Source organism: Salmo salar, chromosome ssa02, assembly GCF_905237065.1.
Source record: "Salmo salar chromosome ssa02, Ssal_v3.1, whole genome shotgun sequence".
Lineage (NCBI taxonomy): Eukaryota > Metazoa > Chordata > Actinopteri > Salmoniformes > Salmonidae > Salmo > Salmo salar.
The window spans coordinates 59,238,183-59,260,802 of NC_059443.1; the positions used below are offsets into that span (position 1 = coordinate 59,238,183).

General features: G+C 42.4%; 1 protein-coding gene across 4 annotated transcripts in view; it reads left to right on the forward strand.

Moving 5' to 3' along the window:
- The window catches only part of LOC106586852 (VPS10 domain-containing receptor SorCS1), a 165,880-nt gene that overhangs the window by 85,768 nt on the left and 57,492 nt on the right, over positions 1 to 22,620 (forward strand). For all 4 annotated transcript variants that reach the window (XR_001324265.2, XR_006761805.1, XR_006761806.1 and 1 more), the window contains exons 2-3: positions 3,732 to 3,799; positions 8,787 to 8,886. Coding sequence is in view for 1 of the 4 variants with exons in the window: in XM_014174576.2 (XP_014030051.1) it covers positions 3,732 to 3,799; positions 8,787 to 8,886 (168 nt within the window). In the remaining 3 variants the exon portion in view is untranslated. The remainder of the gene's footprint in view (positions 1 to 3,731; positions 3,800 to 8,786; positions 8,887 to 22,620) is intronic.

The window sequence follows — 22,620 nt, forward strand, 5'->3', positions numbered from 1 at the left end:
GGAATTGGATCTTGAACACTCAAGACTCTAGAGTGCATCCACCTACTACAGTATCTGAATATCTGAGATGATACCTGAAACATTAACGAGAGTGAGGAATACAGAATTGCACTTTAGCATGCAGTCAGAAAAAAACATGACAACTCTTTCTCTCTCTCTCTCGTTATTACAATTTAGTGAAAGAAATACCGAAGAAAACGAAGAGTTTTATATGAATGCCCTAAAGTGTGTGCTTAACATGTCTAATTTCTGGGAGTTTCACAGTCAGACAAAGCCGTGGCTAGGATCCCTGTGTTTTCTATTTGTTTACTGTTCTGGGCTCTCTGTTGCCGTAGGAGATCGTAATTATTATTTGTATATGCGTGTTTGGGGATTTTGATCGGTGTTCATCGTTTTTTTTTCTCCCCTTGTCAAGGACAATCTCCAGATAGCGGGAAACACAACAAGCCGTTTTCTGGCAGCAAAGACACTCAGTGTGTGCGTTTTTTCTGCGTGTGTGTATTTATGTCTGTGTTTCTGTCTCTCTATGTGTGTGTGTGTTTGCGTGTGAAAGAGAAACTCTAAGCACTTAAGTCTTTGCAGAAACACAGCTGTTATTGATCTGTACCCTGAGCTCAAACCTCTCTTTGCATTTCTAATACCCCCTAAAATTCTGCCAACCAGACTTAGCATAACATTTGCAAACTCCCTCAAACTGGCCTTCAATGCACTTTGAAAGTTTTACTTATTCGAAAGGGAGCACTTAATACAAACCTCACCAGGCCTACCACCGCGAACGTTTTTCTGAAGCCCAATGACTTACTTCAATGTGGGAAGTTCAGCATCATGCATCCATAAACAGAGCTGCCGCCTCAACCTGCCACAGCCACAGAAATCCAAACACCTCACAAGCTAAAAGTCAGTCTTCCATCTTCTCTCCCTCACACAACTCTCTCCCCTTTGTTAGTCCTTCTCAAATATCTTCATTTCTAAAAGTCTGTCTTTTCCTTCTATTGCTCAGCATGGTAATATTTACAGTAGGAGTCTACCCACGGGCCTAATTGGCAAGCTCGGTAATGTAGCATATGCACTTTCCAGCGGGGAGACCATCTGACATGGACGCACGCTGATGGCCACCCACATTAGGCTCCATATGTGGCAGACCGAAGGGTCCGCATGCACACTGTCCTTCAGCTAATGATGCCAGCTACACAGCCAGCCTGCTCTGCTTTTGCAACTCTGCTTACTTTGCTTTTAAAGGACTTTATCTGTCCAGGTTATTGGTTGTTTGAGCGAGGGCGAGGTGATAGAGAACCTGGCTCTAGTACACAGAAACAGGCAGAGGTGGAGGCATAGGCATGGAGTACAGAGATACATTGGTACAAGGGCACCTGCTCTGACCACAGACATAGAAAAACTGAATTTAGAGGTTTGGTAGAATTTAGGAGAGAGAGAGAGAGAGGAGGGACGGAGATAGAGGGAGAGAGAGAAGCCTTGTGGAGGTGGTTGTGTGTGGGTGTGTGCATGGCAGTGTGTGTGTGTGTGTGTGTGTGTGTGTACGCGCCTGTGTGCGAATTCCCCCTCCAGCTGGCCAGCGAAATGGACTGGGTCATTAGCATGCATTGGTCTCATCTGCACATGTAAGGTTATTCATCCCCTTGGGTAAATCTCTCCTCACCAGAGTATCTACCACTCAGACGCTTAGAGGAGACACCGGGCTGCGTTGTGAACAAGCTCTTAATTTAAAGGAGTTTTGTGTTGATGGTTTCTTCTCTCTAACCTAAACTCCTCCACAGGTCGACCCAAAGCAGCCGTGTGTGTGTGGTGTGTGTGTGTGTGAGAAAGTGTGTGTGCATTGGTTCGGTGCGTTCCGAGGCCGCAGATGTTGCCTCATACATAATACAGCGTGATCAAAGGGGCCTGCCTCACAATGTAATTCCCCGCTGCAGAGGTGCATCTGTTCTGGCGTTGTAACTCACTCGCGGGGCCCCCACGCTGGCGGAACTCACTTCACAAAGTCACACAAGTTCCACGGTGGTGACTCCTCCGCCACGCCTGCCTCCACAACATGCAGCGGGAGGTAGACTCAAAGGTATCCGAGGGACAGGGAAACAGTTGGATGTTGCCATGACGCAGCGTGCAGCCAAGGAACATTGTGTAGCCGGTCTTGGAGACGGCATGTACAAATTGTTATTAGGCTCCGGTTGTTTTGTTTTTGCTGTACACTATGGACTTGGGACGATATTCCACAGAGTTTTTTCCCCCTGAATATGCAGTTCCCCGAAGTTCCTCTTAGAGGTTTCAGACCGCCTATGGGTGTTTGTGTTTGGAGGGGGAAAAAATAAGCTATGTAGATGATGCTAAGGTCATCTGGATGACATGAGGCAGATAAAGATAGACATAGCACTGCTGCTGGATCTGTTCGACTTGTCCATGTTGTTACTGACCTCTGTGTTGTATGACATCCACACGCATTTGAACAATCCCGAAACTGTCAAACCCATGACATCATACTCCAGGCGATTCCACACAGTTAGCAACATGCTAACAGACAGCAAACATTGAGTGAAACGTCAGTGGTCTATAGTACCATGTCAAAGTAGACTGGTAAACTACAGGTGTGCTTGGTGAGTAGCTCCATCGCCACAAATTGCAATGAATTTCAAATATACCTCTAGTCATAAAGTAAATAGATTGCGAGTGCTTCTGTAGTTCCGTGCTTCTGTAGTTCCGTGCTTCTGTAGTTCTCGTTCTGCTTCGGGCGGAATGCAATTTATCTGCCTTTTCATTTTCCCTGAAGACTTGGATCGACCCAGATTTTCCTTCTAAATCCCATGCACTTTAAGGGTGTTACAGTTATAAAGAATATTTACAGTGCCACGTTTAGATTGAATAGGATATGATTAAGTAATGAGCTCTAAATAATTAGTCATCACACGCTGTTCGTCTGATGTATCTTTTAGTTCCTTTCGCTGACAGTTCAGCTGAGCTTGCTAGTCAGTAGTCAGATCCCCTGAACAAGCTAGATGGAGGACAGATTTGTTTAATGTATTCTCTATCAGGTAGACCGTGAATTTCCCAAAGACGGAACTATGCCTTTCATGTGTGGCTACAGAGGCTACATATCAAACATTTAATAGCTTCCTTTCTCTGTTCCTTCTGTTTTCTATTTTGAAAAGGATGTGATAGGTGATTTTAGAAAGTATGGAACAAGCATCTTGTATTACACAAGTGATCATGAAATAAAGGGACACCATTTGAACATGGGAAAGGAAAGGGGGATACCTAGTCAGTTGTACAACTGAATGCATTCAACGGAAATGTCTTCCGCATTTAACCCAACCCCTCAATCAGAGAGGTGCGGGGGGCTGCCTTAATCGACATCCACGTCATCGGCGCACGGGGAACAGTGGGTTAACTGCCTTGCTCAGGGGCAGAACGACAGATTTGTACCTTGTCAGCTTGGGGATTCGATTCAGCAACCTTTCAGGGATGTTACAGGCCAAATTGTTGATGCCCTATGGCTTATAACTCCAATAACAGATAATTTCCTTGGATTTCGCATACTGTAGAAGAAACACGGTCTCCTTGACTCCTGACAATGTAATTCAGGACGAATCATCAAATGTTTTGAAATGCTATGTGAAATGAGATTACGCCTATGTTTAAGATTAATTGTGTGTTGAAACGTGCATTTATTGTAGGCTCTGTATTAAAGTGTATTAATAAGGATTTTTCCTCATGTCTTGCAGGTGATTCTCATGCTGACCAAGCTGTTTGACTTCAACCTGAACAGTGTCACAGAGAGCTCATTGTGGAGGTAAGCACATCATGCAATGACAAAGTAAGTCTTCTGTGTGCATTTCTGTGTAAAGTCTTCAGTGACTGCCTTTATATCGGATTTTAGCAGCAATAAGGTTGTGTTTCATGTTCTGTCTCCTTTGTATACCACAAACATTGTAAATACATATAATAAGTATAAGTGCATCACCATATAAGTCCATCATTATAAGAGGTTGACAAATCGAAGGCTTACACAAAATCACCTTGAATATTTAAACGGTGCAACTTGCCCTCTCCTCATTGAGGAGACTTTTCGCCCGAAAAACGTGCACCTGTCGCCAGAACCTTCCAGCTGACCGACCAGATGTTTAATTCATCCCAAAGCAGACAGGCATTAGTGTGAATATGAGTCACAGCTACTCACGGACAGCCAATGTGTTGTCCAAGTGCACTTACTTTGACTGGCCTTGAGTGCAGCTCAAGCGAGTCTCGTTGCACTTTCAGCTCAAGGGGCTCCTCCGCATTACTGAAAACTGAATTCATACATAATCCACTCCCTCGGCTATAGTTGTAATATCTTGTATTTGTAGGTCTACAGGTCGTGTTCTTGCTACCTTGATATTTGGTGCCCGATAGGTTATTTATAGTGTGACATTCTGTGATTCTGTTCAGAGTCACGTACAAGTATGTTTGAGACTTTGCTGAAAATGTAAAGTGTTTGACTGTCCATTGGAAACCCCACAGTTAGAGGATTTTAGATGTTCTTCTATAGACTCCTTTCAGCGGAGCACGTTTTATGACATCTCGCTTTATTTTACCCCGGTCTTTCGTAAAAAAAGAGACAAATTGAATGCCAAGTGGAACAAATGTAAGAGCAATCATTAAAGTTGATTGAATGCGGTTTTGGCATTTAAGAGACTTCGGAACAGTAGGCCTGTCAAATCTGTACAAATCTCAGCGGTGCGGGTCTGCTGGAACATTGCGGCCCTCATTTGAGAAAGAGGAAAACAGACCTCAGGACTTTCCAGTGATTTCAGCGGCCTTGACCACAACAGATCTGTGGGTCACCCCAAGGCCTATCTCCCAACCATAGCAGTGGTAAATGTAGCGTTATATGACTCTCTACTTAAGTCCTAACCACTAACCGTTAGTGGCTTAAGTCGTGGATGGCTCAAACGTGAACGGGCGTTATACCTCATTACCCTGTTAATGGTGCTTCTAACATCGAGAGAGAGAGACTGTCCTGGTAGTTTAAGAATGGTAGACAGCCATCAAACATGGGTCAGAAATGGGAGGGGGGGTACAAGCCCAACCTGCTGCTCTAAAAGCTGAGTGGCGAGAGAGAAATACTATCGGAGTGCACCGAGGCAATTCATACATTCATTTGGAATACTTAGCAAAGCTGCCATCCGTTGGACGTTTCAAGCTGTTTATTGTTTACGTTGCACCCCGCTAATGCAATTAGCGACCTCTCGCTAACCATCTCCAGATACCCCCCACTCATTGATTAATCAAACTCCAATAGGGAAAACAACAGGGCTTCGGGCTGCTGCTGTCACAGTACAGTAGATATATGGGGGGAAATCTAATTGGGCATGTACTGGGGGTACTCTAAGTCTCCTCCCAAAATAAAGTTGTTGTCTTTGAAAAGAACCCAACAAGGCAATATCACATTAGTCCGGTATGAATAAAAGAGCTTGAAATTAAACCCTCAACTAAAACAGAGGAGTAACTAGGTATGTGATGTGAGGAGTAGCTAGGTATATGTTGTGAGGAGTAGCTAGGTATATGTTGTGAGGAGTAGCTAGGTATATGATGTGAGGAGTAGCTAGGTATGTGATGTGAGGAGTAGCTAGGTATATGATGTGAGGAGTAGCTAGGTATGTGATGTGAGGAGTAGCTAGGTATGTGATGTGAGGAGTAGCTAGGTATATGTTGTGAGGAGTAGCTAAGTATATGATGTGAGGAGTAGCTAGGTATATGTTGTGAGGAGTAGCTAAGTATATGATGTGAGGAGTAGCTAGGTATATGATGTGAGGAGTAGCTAGGTATATGATGTGAGGAGTAGCTAAGTATATGATGTGAGGAGTAGCTAAGTATATGATGTGAGGAGTAGCTAGGTATATGATGTGAGGAATAGCTAGGTATATGTTGTGAGGAGTAGCTAGGTATGTGATGTGAGGAGTAGCTAGGTATGTGATGTGAGGAGTAGCTAGGTATATGTTGTGAGGAGTAGGTAGGTATATGATGTGAGGAGTAGCTAGGTATGTGATGTGAGGAGTAGCTAGGTATATGATGTGAGGAGTAGCTAGGTATATGATGTGAGGAGTAGCTAGGTATATGATGTGAGGAGTAGCTAAGTATATGATGTGAGGAGTAGCTAGGTATATGATGTGAGGAGTAGCTAGGTATATGATGTGAGGAGTAGCTCGGTATATGTTGTGAGGAGTAGCTAGGTATATGATGTGAGGAGTAGCTAGGTATATGATGTGAGGAGTAGCTAGGTATATGGAATAACTCAATCACCTGTAACACAATACACAATCCCCAGTGATCCAATTTCACAGTGAACCAGATCACCGTTATCAGACTCGCTTTACATTTGTATTCATTTAGCAGACCCTGGTACAGTATCCAGAGAAACTTACAGGAGCAATTAGGGTTAAGTGCCTTGCTCAAGGGCACATGGGCCGATTTTCCACCTAGTCGGCTCGGGGATTATTAACTGATTCTTAACCGCCAGGCTACCTCCCATCCTGTTATTCTTGTCTCTATATAATGTTTCATTAACTCGACCATGTTCCATCCAACACATGAACAATCCAGAGAATTGGCTGGCTGAAACCAGAGGTCATATGGAAAAGATAACAGCAGAAGGACAGGGGTAGAGCCACCATTTCACAACCTCATAACCAGCACTGCCTTTTCTGCAATCATTGTCCTTGAGCAACCAATTGGGGGGGGTGGCCGATTGTATTGGTTTCATTGGTTCATGTCGAGAGTTGCTGCATCACTAAAAGTAAGTCATTGGGCTTTAAATCACAGCAGGCGTATGATGGGGTTCTATGAGGAGCAGATCAATAGCCAGATGATGTCATTGTCCTGTGGTCCAAAGTGTCGATGGATCCACCCGTTGATAGATGCTACCGCTGGTATTCAGGAGTTAACCGAGAGAAGCCCATATTTAATCGACATGGAAACCATCCCATAATAAATCGGAAAAAGGGAAAATGAAAGTCACCAGGCTGGTGTCACAGGGCTGGGCTATTTGTGTGTTTCTGTGGGTTGTTTGTCAACTTCACTACAAAAACAAACTACTTAAAAATGGTAACGCTTCCATTTCAATAGAGTTTCCAAAATCAGGATTTAACATTTCTTTAAGCACAGGATGAATGAAAACCCTCTATCGAAGTCAGTGATTGCTTTGTTTGTAGTAGTAACAGGCATTGTAGGGTGATGCATGCATGGTGTATTTTTGAAGCTTTGCCTGCTTTGAATGTGTGTGTGTTAGTTGTGTGTGTGTGTGTGTGTGTGTGTGTGTGTTTATGTGTGTATTTTAGCTGAACATGAAATAGCTCCTTGATTGAGCCTTGCTTCTCTATAAATAAAATGAACCTGGCAGGGGAGATAAGTTGTTCAAACTTCGAGACGTTCTGGAATGTTACATCTCAGACGGAACACAAATTTCACATTAGTACTCTGACCATCGCTTAAATATTTCAGCACAATCCCCTTTCATCCACCGTTAGCTTTGACTCAGCTGTTGGGATCCATATTGGGTTGTAGTTTTATGCAGACAGATATGGTGAGACTTTGAAACCACTGAGTTGTGCTACCTAGACACGACCTCCAAAAAACTTCACACATTCTTTTGCCTTTTCAGTATTCTTTCCAAAATCCACTCAAACATTGCTGTTACTTCCTTCAAAAAAGGAAGCTTTGTGTGAATGACAATGCAGGAGGCCACATGAAAACTTTACATAAAGCTAGTCTATCTCTTGGTTCAATGGCTTCATCTTTGACCAGCTATAAAACAGTCCACTTGAGACTATGCAGCCAGTCTTTCAACTTTACGTGAAGTTTTGCTCTCCGTTGTGCCTTTTTCTCCTAAAAGAATGGACTGAAGGAGTAAATTACATGATTTGACTTCAAAAATCTTGTCCTGGACCATAACAGAGCAACTATTCCAGAAAAATTGCTATTGTTCCTGGTGATGCTGTTTTGAATTCTGTGCCGTTTTAAAAGAAGAGATGGGCATTGGTCAGATAGTTGGAGACATACTGTAGTTCAATGAATGTAAGTAGTTTGTTTAGACAGCCACATATAGCAGAATGTGAGGTACGGAATTTGCCAATTTAGAGGTTGGACATCTGTTTCAAACTGGTAGGAGACTATTTATATGTCAACAAGTGTCACAATTTCAAAAAAACAAGTATTCTACTGCGCTAACAAGTGGCTAACAAGCACATACTTTACTGTGGAACTATTTAACTGACATTAAAATGGACAGTCATACAGATGTAGGATATTAATTTCACCAGTTTCTCACAGCAGGAAAATCATCCTGCAGCAACAGAATATACACATTATACAAACTTTAGTAGCCTTTTAAAACCTTGATTACACTACCAGTTTGCATTTCCTGCAACAACATGGTGATCAAATGAAGATCCTACATCTGTATGATTAATATGAAAATCAAAGATGAAAATGGTTAACTATGCCAAATATGTGCTGTAATGATATGCAGAGCCCCCTATTCTAACTATACTTTACATGTACTGCTATATGGTGCTTAGGCTTATACAAAACATAAAGGTCAAACTTCCCACTTGAAGCACTACACCCTGGCTAGGTTATGGTTGATTATCCCTCCGCGTGTGTCGTCGTAGAACAGCGAACCACGAGGAGGTGGGACTTAATTGTGCATGCTTTTTTTTCTCCTACTAAACATTCTCTAGGGGATTTTTAATTACAACAAGTAATTCATCAAGTCTTCATCAAACACTCTGATTAAATTCCAGGTCAACCGACTACGGAACCACTTACCAGAAGCTCAACGAGAAAGTGGGGGCGAAAACAATCCTCAGCTACTTGTACGTCAGTCCCAACAACAAGAGAAAGGTAATGTGCATTTATGTGTTTTGAGGTGTTTTGAGTGTTGTTATTTTGTCATATCTCATAGTTAACATTCTAGTTCTCTGTCTGCTTTCCGTCTGCTTTCTAAATGTCTCTCTGTGTGGGGTGTTTCTTACACTGTAAATGCTGACAAATGTCCTAACTAATTTAAAACAGTCCACTTGACTCAAATTTGAACGATCTATCAGTATAACTTCTAGAAAAAGTTGATCTACACATTGCGGTTCAGTTAGATACACTTACGAAGGCATGGCAATGGACTTGCAATGCTGATGTCAACTGCCAATATATAACGAACTGAAACATTTTGACGTTTGTACTGCCATGTCTGTTTGGTGCCTCTGTCATCTTCAGCAATATCCGCCACATCCATTAAGCCATGCTAATCCCCACCCAGAGAGTTAGCAGTTATCTTCTCAAAAAATACTTCCAATCGTTAATATTTATACCGACCCTATAATTTCTCTCTCTTTCCGGAACTAATGAATTATAGACCACAGAAAGAAAAAAAGGAAGGAAGAATTCCAGTGTTTTAATCAAAGGATAGACAAGCTCTTCATATTTGCGACCATTGCCCACCCCCCCCCAACCCCTGCACCCCTAACCCCATCCAACCTCTTCTCCCACAACCCTCAAGAGGAGCCATCCTGACAATTTGAATCATTAGTCCCATCTCCCTTCATCCTTCCTTTCTCACATTCCTCCTTTTTAAGAAGACTCTAATCAGAACAGGTCATTTTCTCCTAGTTAATTCTTGTCTAATAATGAAGATGAATGCGCCCCCCCCTCTCCAACCTCCACTCCCCACTCCACCTCTCCTCACCCCCGTGTACAGTCCAATGAGAAAGCTTCTGTCATAGACAAGGAAAGAGGTGTCAAGCTAATGGTGAGAGGACGGGAAAAACAGCAGTAGGCTTTATCATTGCTGTGGACTGTCATGTGGAATGTTAGCCTGTTTTGTTTGGAACATGAACACTTTGTATTACAAGAGGTAGGAGGTAAGCATAGATAATCGTGCAAAATAAAAAAACATCAAAGACCAGGAAAATGTTGTATAAAAAAAAATGTTGTATAAATTGAGCAGTATAATAAGTCTTGTAGCAGCCGTTGTGATGTGTGTGTGTGTGTAGCATGAATGTATATGTGTGTTTGTCTGTGTTGGTGTGTGCATGTGTGCTAAGGTGCAGAGAATCAGAGCAGGTGGTCAGTCCAGTTGAAGAGTAACCACAAGCAAATAGCGGATAAACAGGTTTTAGTACAGAGAAATGTGTGAGAGAAATAACGTGTAATGATGGTAAATATTGACAAGCCCTCTGACATGCTTGCAGATAATTTTTTTGTACAAATGTTTGGTAGGGCGGCTAATGCTTCCGGAAAATGAAAGGAATTTGAGGGGAGGGTGATTGAGCGACGGACAGATTCAGATAAACAACCTCTCTGGTTCCCTCTCAGAAGCAGTGATTTTTTTTGGAAGTAATAGCTGTGCTTTCTGTGAAAATTGCAGAACAAGCTCAATTTTGGTGGCTTCTGGTACATTCTAATGCCTTGATTCCATCCAAAATGCAACCCCTAAATTATAGAATACTTAATGACTTTTCCTCGCATTTTGGTCAAATTTGTTGTGATATTAAGTAGAAAGACATTACTTTACAATAAAATGACTGAAAATGATTGAAATTCAGTGTGTTAGTAGTTTTGGATATTGTCTAGGCCTTGTCCTGATCACAACTATTTTCTAAGTAAGAAAACCTTTTTAACATTAAACCTGTTTTCTCTTGAGATTGAAGTCACATCAAGTCAAGTCTTACTTCAACAGGTATGATTGAAGAATGGAGCAGGTGTTAAACATGGGCTTTGCTTAACAGAAAGCAGCAGTTGTCTGTTAACTTTAATTCAATCAGTAGGCCTATATCTATGTCTTTAATACTAGCATATAAGTATCATTATCAATCTGTTTTATTTGATCATATTGTGGACCTGAAGAGGCGCTCTCTCCACTTTCTATTGTTCCTGCAGTGAGAATTCAACGTCTTCATTGAATATTTTCATCATTTATCTGCAGATAATCGCTAAAAAGCAGGAGTAGCCTACCAGTATGCAAATTAGGGAGCCAAAACACGCATCTCTCTTATGGAGGAGATTCGGTTCCATTAACCTAACAGATCCATTCAAAAAGAGCCGTTAGTTCGCGAACAACCCATCACTAGGCTACACTGACGAGCCACTTTAGCGGTCACTGGCAAGTCTTCTCATGGGCTTCGAATCCTAGGAAAAAACAAACAAGATCTTTGGTTTACATGTCCCGATGCTATACCATGGACATAACTACGTTGTATCATTTATGAATAGCAAAGGGATATAGGAGATTGACTTTATTCATTCTTTTCGACACCTTTTGTAAACTAGTCACCACTTGCCGTTTTTGGTAATCAATCAAAGCACAGTAAATATCCTATGCGCCCCGACTCCGTGGCTGTATAGGCCGATAAAACATCTGAAAGACTGACAGGTGTCTGTACTATCAATAGATCAATAGAAGATGCATATCATTCATTTTAGAGGCAGAAGGCTACATGGACTTTTCTGACTATCTAATTGAACATTTTAAGTGGAAAAAGTAGCCGGCTTACAATGAGTCTGTTATCGGCTATTTAGCCGACGGCCGGCCGGCGCTTATGGAAAACACTGATGAATGCTTTTTCTCATGAACATATTGACTAAAGCAGCAGTCAGCGGCACAAATGTTTCAGATGAGGGCCTTATTTGTGTGTGTGTTTGTGTGTGTGTGTGTGTGGTGCTCCAAAACAATGACAGCCTCTGTGCAGCTCAGACATCATCATCAGGCAGGTGGGTGGAATATGAATTTGCTTCAGAGTTCAAATACTTCCATTCATTGCCACTCTTTTTGGAACAGGCACATATTTATAAGTGCAAATTCATATTTAATGTCCTCAAACTGTCCTCAAAGTAGTAAAGACAAACTCTTTAGTAATGTTCCCATCACTTCCCAAAGAAATGCAAATGAGGGTACGTACAGATGTAGGATCTTCTTTTGATCACTCGTTTGTTGCTGAGAATTTTCCTGCATTGAAGGAAATGCAAACTTGTAGTGTATTCCATGTTTAAAAAGGCTTCTAAAGGTTGTAATTTCCACTTTAAAATGTTAGACTTGATTTGCCCTAACAAAAAATGTTTCAGGAAATATTGTAGTTTTAATTAATGTCCATTAATTATCAACCACATAATAATACACATTCCTGTTGCTGCAGTATTATTTTCATGCTGTAGCACACTGGTTCAAATCCTTAAGTGTCTATTGACCACCCTTGAGTCAATCTAAGTAACATAATAAAAAAATCCCCATTAAAATCTGTCAGTTTAAGATAGAGATGTTGGCTGCGTCTCAATCCACTGCATCCGCTTATGTCGGCCTTCCACATCTGCGGTGGAAGGTGACCGACCGAGCTACAGCGGTATTTGTCAGAACATGAGACATCCCAAAAATTGGTCTTCTCACGAAAACGTCTGTAGCATCCGAACGGTTTGGCCTACAACCTATGGAAAGGGGAGACTCTCACGAACACAGATGGTGTTCTTCGTTTTGCTCTACAACCCCCACAAGTGTCACAGGACTCATCTGAAGGTAACCCATATAAATGAATGGAATTATGGAGGTAGTTTTGTGCCAAAAAACACAAGGGGTTATTAAGTATGTGTCCAAAAAAACCAAAATATTTCCTGAGCTTTCTTAGATTACCTTGATATAGGACAGACACTTCGAAACCTTTTTCCTTATGATTTATCTTTTGACAGTTTTTTTGTCCATTTATGAATGTCTTATTCAATGTTTTTCTATGGGCTATAGTAGTAAACACCAAATTCAATATTTTATCCCCAAAAACGTCAATATTTTATCCCAATTTAAAAAAAATTTGGGGGGGGATACCTAAAGGGCTCCTAAAATGTTAAATCAAATAGCTAAATGGTCCATCATATGAGCATCTTTAAACAATTCCATATGTAAGTTTAGTACCCCCCCCCCCCCATTATATTTGTAAGCATAGAAGTGATGCCTCTTTCTTAATCGTTTGATTGTTGTTGATGTTCTTGCAACAGGACGTCATTTGATAGTGGAGGTACTAACCTCATACATCAGTAAAATGATTAAAAACGTCTCCGCTCCCATCACTTAAGAAAGTCTTACGTTCAGCCTTGACTGTAAGATAACACTCCAAGGTTACGACATATGTGATCATGTAATATGCATACTAAACTCAGTATGCAAGGATATCATTAACTGCAAACATCTGTCTTGATAGATATAGTGGATGATTAGCTAGCTGCAACACATGGTGTGATAACGTCTGTATGCAGGATACATCCCTATACAGGGACACTCCAAAAGCAAAACAGGGACGTGGAACTACCATGGGAGCCAGCTAGCACTAGTATATTCGTTTAGCGTGCTAGCAACTGGAACTGCCATGGGACCCAACTGGCTCTAGCATGATAGTTTAGTGTGCTAGCATGGCGCAATTGACCTGTTCCTCACCATTCTTCAGCTGGTGGAGTTAAACGCTAGCACGGGAGTGGTTACTCATCTCACTGTTCTTCATGGGAGACAATACAGGTGTGATCTGAGACAAGGCGAGTTAGCCATGCTCTGGCTGAAGGAAGGGAGTAACTGTGCATGTGGTGGTAAATGTGATGGAAGCGAACAACCTAACGGTGGAAAAAAACATAGAACATCTGTCAGCCCTAAGGCACAATCTACAAATGAGAGCGAGGCAAGAACACTAAGGCCCATGAGCAGGCTGGGAGAGAGACGGGGAGAGAGAGAGGGAGGGAGAAGCCAATGGAGAGAGAGAGAACCCCTTGGAGTGCTTCCGCAATCTCACACAGATCACATCTCATGACGCCACATCCGATTAATCTTACATTCCATTATGATTTATTAATGTTCCACGTATCGTGATTGTTTGAGACAAAGCAAAATCAAGGTTGTGGCAAAACGGCATGCTTCCTTGCCCTTCAAGTAGACCTACCTTTGTTGCGTGCCTTTCCTTGTATGACCTCATTATTATGTGATGCGGTGTAGAGGGTCTGTACTCCAAAAATATCATTTACATATTTTTTCATTCTAGAGGCAACAAGTGCAACGCAAACAGTATTATCATTAATATGCTCAATATTATGCATTGATCCCCCACTAGCTCCGACTAGCTTGTTGTACACAACACTCCACCATGTCTTCCAATTTGTTTTTGTGTGTGTGTTGGGTGGTAGGGGCTAGGATGGGAGTCATAAATCCCCAATTACCGTCAGTGTGAAGATGCAATGTTAGTGTTGGTGAGGTCTGGGCCGGAGTGCAGTGGAAATGTCAAGGTGATAGTCAATTAGTCTAGACTTCAAATGCCTGGGCTCAAGAGACAGTACTTGTGTTTAATAAGGAGAGTTCAAAGTGTTGCAGCACCTGGTTGGCTGGTGGACTCCATCAGGGAAGGGAAAGAAAGAGAAGGGCTCATTATGTAGTCCAGAATAGAGAGCTGTAATACTGTATGCAAAAGACAAGACAAAGTTTTAAGGGAGTGATCAAATACGGGTGAAATGAAGAGGTGAACTAATGACGAGGTAATAATGATACAGTCAAATCCAAAAAGATGATCCATGCACCATTTGCCTCAGTGTGTTTTCATTTGGACAATGTCCCTCTTTCTCTTCCTCCCGCTTGGCCCCCCTTTCATTTTGGTGAGACCTTTGCCCGAGCATCCCAAGTCTCCCGGCTGACATTTTATTACCCTCTTATGAAGACTTCACTTCTTTTCCCATGCCAGACCTTGTCCCTGCTTGACTGCCCTTTTGCCCGTAGCCTTAATTAGGCATCTACTTGGTCTCCCATCCAAAGCAAGACCTGGATTGTGTTCGAAAACGGACTGAAACAGAGGAAGAGACTACCTGGATGTGTCCACTAAGAAATGCTCATTTTAGTTTTCCTTTGTAAAACATTTTAAAACCTACCCTAAATGAACATAACCCTGTAGTTAAACCCATTCAATCCCTTTCTATTGCTGACATGTTCTCCGTAAAAAGGATATGCCCTGGGTTCAAAGCAGCAACCGCTAAATAACCCCTTAGGTAGATCTTTAGTAAGCGCTAGGACAGTACATTGTATTAGCAGATGAAGAAAGTGAAGTCCATTAGGCAGAAATGATCTCTCCAAGGCACTGCAGGGCTTTTCATTAAAGATGTATTATCTTTGCTAGGTCTTAGTGAGTGTGTTACACTGAGAACTCTTACAAAGGAAAGAGGAGGCTATTTTTATTAATTCCAGACAGGCATACAGAGGAAATGAAGCAATTCTGTCAGTAATTAAAATGCACTGTGGACAATTATCTCAGTTGTAATAGCATTGTTAAGATACATTCGTAAGACATTATTAATGTAGAATGTCCATGTGAATATTGGAACATTTCACTCACAGTAGGCTAACTTTAGTATCTAATGGTCTGTCCACTGTTTAAGAACATAATTATGATAGATGTACATTCAGATTTACTGTAGTTCAAGAGCAGTATGTCTTATAAGAATTACGCAATATGATCTTGCTGCCTTTTCTCCTGCCAAGTTGGACGGTTTCGATTCATGATTTTCCTTAAGAAAAATCCATAAACTTCCTATCCATCAAACTCAAACTTATTTGCTGGGGAGGTTTCTTCTCTTTTTGGACACATTTTGGAATCGCCCTAACTCAAAATATAAATTGGACTATCTGACCAGCTGATGCAGAAAGAACTCTGTGGAATGGCCAAATTACTAAGTTTTAATGAGAGGAAGTTGTTATTTTAAAACTCTGGGGGGTCCATGGAGGTACCGCAAGGGGTCTGCGAAAATATTTTTTATTTAATAAAATGTTATGAATATCGCTTGCAACGACAGAATAAACACATTTAAAAGTACATACCTACAGTAGAAAATAGGATATTATCTTATTTCTAATGATGTCAACTTTATTTCTCAACTCCTAATATTGAGCCAATTAAACTCACTGGACTATCTGACATAGGCTTTGAAAATCACCTGCGTTATAGGCTACCAGTGCAGCAAGTGGCGCTGGCTGCTGGTAAGCTTTCTTAACTCGGACATACAGTTTCGCCAACACATGGCGAACCTTTGTTTAACCAGCTGAACAGCTGCTCTTAGCCACTGGTGCAGCGGAAACTCCCGCAGGGGGGCACAAGCTCTGTGGGCTGATGAGCTCGTCCAGCTCACACCTATGTCTAAATTTTATTCATGTTTTTAAGACATTATTTTGACAGTAACCCTCCTTTTTAATTTCCACATCTAGCAAGTGAGGTGTTTATTGTCCAATCTACATGGTAGTAGGTTAGCCAGACAGACTATATAGTTGTCATGCATCTAATTAGCCTATTACCGAGCAGTGCCGGCGGCAGCCCGCCTCGGCCTCTTCACCTATTTGGCTATCAAAAGCTCAAAAAAGTTAGGTGAATCAGGTCGGACTCGGATGGAGAGTGAGTGCATTGTTGAAGATGGATGAACAAAAGGCAAGACCAAGTGGTCCACAAAAACACAGCAAAAAAAGTTTTATCTGACCAACCTCATGCCAAATGACCACCTTGTCCTCGACTGACGAAACATCAGGTGGAAGCTAGTAGGCCTAGTTATGCAGCAGCTAGCACTAGCAGCCTGCCAGTCCAGACTGAGACCTCAGTGCCCAGGCCCTGCTATATGAGTGGACTTATAGCAGGGCCCTCCTCTTCTTCCTCCCCTTGTGAATAGTGACAGTTCCTCTAGTGAGAGTGTCGAGCATCCACCTCCTCCTCCTCTCCCAGAAAACCAAGCTGACGGTAAGCCTACGAGTGATGAGACGGATAGCCCACAGCGTGGAGTCCGGGTTCCAGTGTGTAATATATATAGGCTACCATGCTAAGTACTGTAAATAGCTATAGATAGGCTAGTAGGCTAGACTGCATTGTTTGTATAATGAAACAATCCCTAGTAAGCTATTGTTTTGATCATTGGCATTAATAGACTGGTTTTATGTTCTACCCAAGCTGCGCGAGAGCGTGAGGACGGCAAAGGTAGGCTTATAGGGCTACCGAACAGTTGTATCCTATTTAAAAACATAAATTGGTTACTGATTAGTATGTTATTGCATAGAACATTCATTTTACAATCTGCAACGTTTGAATGTCCTACTTTAATTACTGAGCAAGTAAATACATTATTGGAACCAGACAGCATTCTAAACAGCAGCATTGCAACACTGTAGGCCTATAGCTTAGTGAAAGATAAATGTTAGGCTTAACATGAGAAAATGACAATCCCCCCCAAAAAACATGTATCCATTAAAGCAAAGCTGTAGCCTACTACAAGCACTAGCACCAATCTGATAGCCTATCAATAGGCAGCCACATTGTCATTGTCGTGTGTGTAGGTGGCAGGGAAGTCAGGCGCAGGAGAAACCAACTTGGTGTAACTGGAGTCGTTTAAATATTATAAAACAAACTCCAAAAAACCAACATACATATAAATAAACATGGGTAAACATACCCGTCGCACACCTATACAAAATTCACGACCACATAACCACAAACAATCTCGGACAAGGATATGAGGGGAAACAGAGGGTTAAATACACAGCATGTAATTAATGGGATTGGAACCAGGTGTGTATGAAGACAAAACAAAACCAATAGAAAATGAAAAATGGATCAATGATGGCTAGAAGACCGGTGACGTCGACCGCCGAGCACCACCCGAACAACGAGGGGCATCGACTTCGGCAGAAGTTGTGACACACATAGACGTTGCAATTTCAGACAGCGATCGGTAGACTATACTGAGGGGCTGACGCATTAGACTTTGCGGGGGTCCAGAGAAACTGCGCTACGCCAGTGCTCTTAGCCAAAATGTGTTTGGAGTTACACTTCCTCTTCCAATTATAATGTGGGGAAGTCAAAATGTAGAAAAACTTCCCAAAAACACTGCTCAAAAAATAAAGGGAACATTTAAACAACACAATGTAACTCCAAGTCAATCACACTTCTGTGAAATCAAACTGTCCACTTAGGAAGCAACACTGATTGACAATAAATTTCACATGCTGTTGTGCAAATGGCATAGACAACAGGTGGAAATTATAGGCAATTAGCAAGACACCCCCAATAAAGGAGTGGTTCTGCAGGTGGGGACCACAGACCACTTCTCAGTTCCTATGCTTCCTGGCTGATGTTTTGGTCACTTTTGAATGCTGGCGGTGCTTTCACTCTAGTGGTAGCATGAGACGGAGTCTACAACCCACACAAGTGGCTCAGGTAGTGCAGCTCATCCAGGATGGCACATCAATGCAAGCTGTGGCAAGAAGGTTTGCTGTGTGTGTCAGCGTAGTGTCCAGAGCATGGAGGCGCTACCAGGAGACAGGCCAGTACATCAGGAGACGTGGAGGAGGCCGTAGGAGGGCAACAACCCAGCAGCAGGACCGCTACCTCCGCCTTTGTGCAAGGAGGAGTAGGAGAAACACTGCCAGAGCCCTGCAAAATGACATCCAGCAGGCCACAAATGTGCATGTGTCTGCTGAAACGGTCAGAAACAGACTCCATGAGGGTGGTATGAGGGCCCGACGTCCACAGGTGGGGGTTGTGCTTACAGCCCAACATCGTGTGCTCTTCACAGATGAAAGCAGGTTCACACTGAGCACGTGACAGACGTGATAGAGTCTGGAGACGCCGTGGAGAACGTTCTGCTGCCTGCAACATCCTCCAGCATGACCGGTTTGGTGGTGGGTCAGTCATGGTGTGGGGTGTCATTTCTTTGGGGGGCCGCACAGCCCTCCATGTGCTCGCCAGAGGTAGCCTGACTGCCATTAGGTACCGAGATGAGATCCTCAGACGCCTTGTGAGACCATATGCTGGTGCGGTTGGCCCTGGGTTCCTCCTAATGCAAGACAATGCTAGACCTCATGTGGCTGGAGTGTGTCAGCAGTTCCTGCAAGAGGAAGGCATTGATGCTATGGACTGGCCCGCCCGTTCCCCAGACCTGAATCCAATTGAGCACATCTGGGACATCATGTCTCGCTCCATCCACCAACGCCACGTTGCACCACAGACTGTCCAGGAGTTGGCGGATGCTTTAGTCCAGGTCTGGGAGGAGATCCCTCAAGAGACCATCCGCCACCTCATCAGGAGCATGCCCAGGCATTGTAGGGAGGTCATACAGGCACGTGGAGGCCACACACACTACTGAGCCTCATTTTGACTTGTTTTAAGGACATTACATCAAAGTTGGATCAGCCTGTAGTGTGGTTTTCCACTTTAATTTTGAGTGTGACTCCAAATCCAGACCTCCATGGGTTGATAAATTGGATTTCCATTGATTATTTTTGTGTGATTTTGTTGTCAGCACATTCAACTATGTAAAGAAAAAAGTATTTGATAAGATTATTTCTTTCATTCAGATCTAGGATGTGTTGTTTAAGTGTTCGCTTTATTTTTTTGAGCAGTATATATTCATTATAAAATGTTAATTACTTCTCCTTGCCATTATCATTCACCTGATGATAAGACAAGACGTGAAAGAAACAAGTTTTTGCTAACATATGATGAGGGTTCCTGGGTCGCTGGTTTGCCTGGGAGGGGGTCCCTTGGCAAGAAAAGGTTGAAGACCCTTGGTCTAGTTATGTTGGGTATTGTGTAATTGTGATTTGGGCCACTAGATGGTGGCTGATTCATGGCTTCTACACTACTTTGCTGCTCTTCAGACGTCTCTACAAGGCGAAAGAGACAGTCAAGACTGACCTTTTTTGTCTGAGGCGTTCACTTACTGGTCACCGACTGTCCATGGGATGACATGAGCGAACAAGCAACTCCTATTGTTTTCCATTCAACAACAAATGCACCTGCTGCTAGTTTACAGGAAGTAACATCTGTCATGTTGCCCATTCAAACTCTCATAATCATGTCTGGGTTGTCAAACTAGTAGCAACATGTCAGCCTAAAAGTGGGGGTCTGTTGTTAGGAGCTACAATTTAGTGAGTACTACTTTCCCTCTACTCTTCTCCATGAATTTCCTTGAAATCATGCCATTTGAACTTCCTATAGTGCAGAGAGAGTATATTTGTCGCTTGGGCACCGACTGTGTTATGCTTGGATTTAGAGAGAGGCTTCACGATCCAATTACTGTGACTGGGGTGAAATGGAAAATATGGGCCTAATTTCATTAATATTCTATCACTGAGTATTTACTGCTGCACGGCTATTAACTCACTGTGTTATTCATCGCACACTTCTTAAACGTCTTGCAGTTGGTGGCTGCTTCATTATCCTTTGGTCATTTTGAACCTCTTTGGCCTCATAAACTAAATACGTGCACACGCACATACATATACACACACTGGAGCGTGCACACACACACACACACACACACACACACACACACACACACACACACACACACACACACACACACACACACACAATGGTAGCAATTCCAGGCATGCCCTTTCTTTTCCCCGTGCCCCATCAGGGGAAAGTGTGAAGTGTAGAAATTAACAAAATGCCAGGGTTTATGTGTGGATTACAGAGCATTGAACTCTGATGGAGAAAGTTTCAGGGTCAGCGTGATTCCTTGAGACTCTATTTTTCAGTTTTTCTCATTTTATTTCCAAAACTCTGTTAAGAAAAAAGGGAAGGATTTAACAAGCATAACATTACGCAACATTTGGACATTCATTTTCAGAGTTGTTTTGACCAGAGTGTGATGGTTTCTTGAAATTGCCATTGGAAACGTTGATTGAGTCAACGTGTTCAGTCTGTCATTTCCTGTCTAAACATGACACCGTAATGTCATGTTGTGTGAAGAGGATGTTGACATTTCTATGCAGTTTTTTATAGAAATCTGTTCAATTACAAGGTAAAGCTCCAAGATAACGTATCTAAAGATACAGCTATGTCTAAGCAAACAGTCATGTAATTCTGCATGATGAGGATGCTGTTGACATTTTTATACAGTTTTATATAAATATGTAAAAAGACAAGGTAAAGCTCAGAGAAAACATAAGTCTAAAGGCTTATCCATGTTAAGTGAAGATGAGTATTTAGATAAAAGTATAACTGCTGAATACTTGGCAACTTCATTGCCCTGTTTACCGCTCATGGTTAATGTCATCTTATGAAGCGGGAATATAGTATTCAACACAACTCCTACAGGATTCATTCCCTCACTGCCACATCTGTCCAACTCTTCCCCTCATTTCTCTCTCATCTGAAGGTTATAAGTGGAACTAGTCAGATACACAACCACATCCCCGAGAAGCTCACCAGAGTCTTTATAATCCATGTCGCACTAGGATATATCGATTTCCATATTCCAAAAACAAATTATTGAAATAAGTCGTTGTGAGTGTTCCCCGAATTGATGAAACCGCTTATAATCCTCCCTTCACAATATCTGCATTAGCCTACATAGACTATGCTAGAATAGGGCTGTATCACAATAGCTGCATTAGCCTAAATAGGCTAGGCTAGAATAGGGCTGTATCACAATAGCTGCATTAGCCTAAATAGGCTAGGCTAGAATAGGGCTGTATCACAATAGCTGCATTGGCCTACATAGGCTAGGCTAGAATAGGGCTGTATCGCAGTAGGGTGTTGTTTCCATATTTATAGGAGCAGACAAAGTTTTAATAGTGCCCAGAGTTAAAACACTGTCTCTTACAAAGTGTTAATTGTGTGTGGAATGTAAAAAGAAACCGTGTTGGGTGCTGCATTTGATGTTTGATTGGATTGGTCAGCATGTGGATCACGTATGGCGCCACGCTAGCTAGCTCACTGTGATTGATGAACTTGTGTTTGGGGTCGGCCCACTATAGCTACCATTACCATGCATAGTTTGACAAATGACTTAGCAAGCTTGAGCAGGCGCGGCTGAGACTCTATGTTATATAGCCAATGGTTCCTGCTGGAAGTGTATTGGGCATTTTAGCTCATGCCCCATTCCCAAACCCACCGCTATTGATGGTAATCAGGGAAACTTAGGAGATTTGTCAAATGGGGAAAAGCCGAGAAAGGGTGATAACTGATTGGAAAGACATCTGTCATGTGACACAGCGGAACCTGTTCAAATCACCTTGGGTTGTTGGTTGAAGGTTGTGTCTCCCTACTCCGTTAGCCTTTTCTCTATCCTCTATAACCCAGTCAGCATGGTTCCATAGCAGTGTGATCCCTGCAGAACTGGTGTCATTAATTACAATTTGCTAGCATAATGTTATCAGTGGTCTGGCTGGGGAAGGGTGAACGATAGAAATATGGTGGTGTGAGGAGACTCATAGACTTCAACGGTTTGACGGTTCCATAATGTCTTGACACTCGTTGTCTGACACTGAAACTGTGGGGGTTTCAGAGTTGTTGTCTGACACTGAAACTGTGGGGGTTTCAGAGTTGTTGTCTGACACTGAAGCTGTGGGGGTTTCAGAGTTGTTGTCTGACACTGAAGCTGTGGGGGTTTCAGAGTTGTTGTCTGACACTGAAACTGTGGGGGTTTCAGAGGTGTTGTCTGACACTGAAGCTGTGGGGGTTTCAGAGTTGTTGTCTGACACTGAAACTGTGGGGGTTTCAGAGTTGTTGTCTGACACTGAAACTGTGGGGGTTTCAGAGTCGTTGTCTGACACTGAAACTGTGGAGGTTTCAGAGTCATTGTCTGACA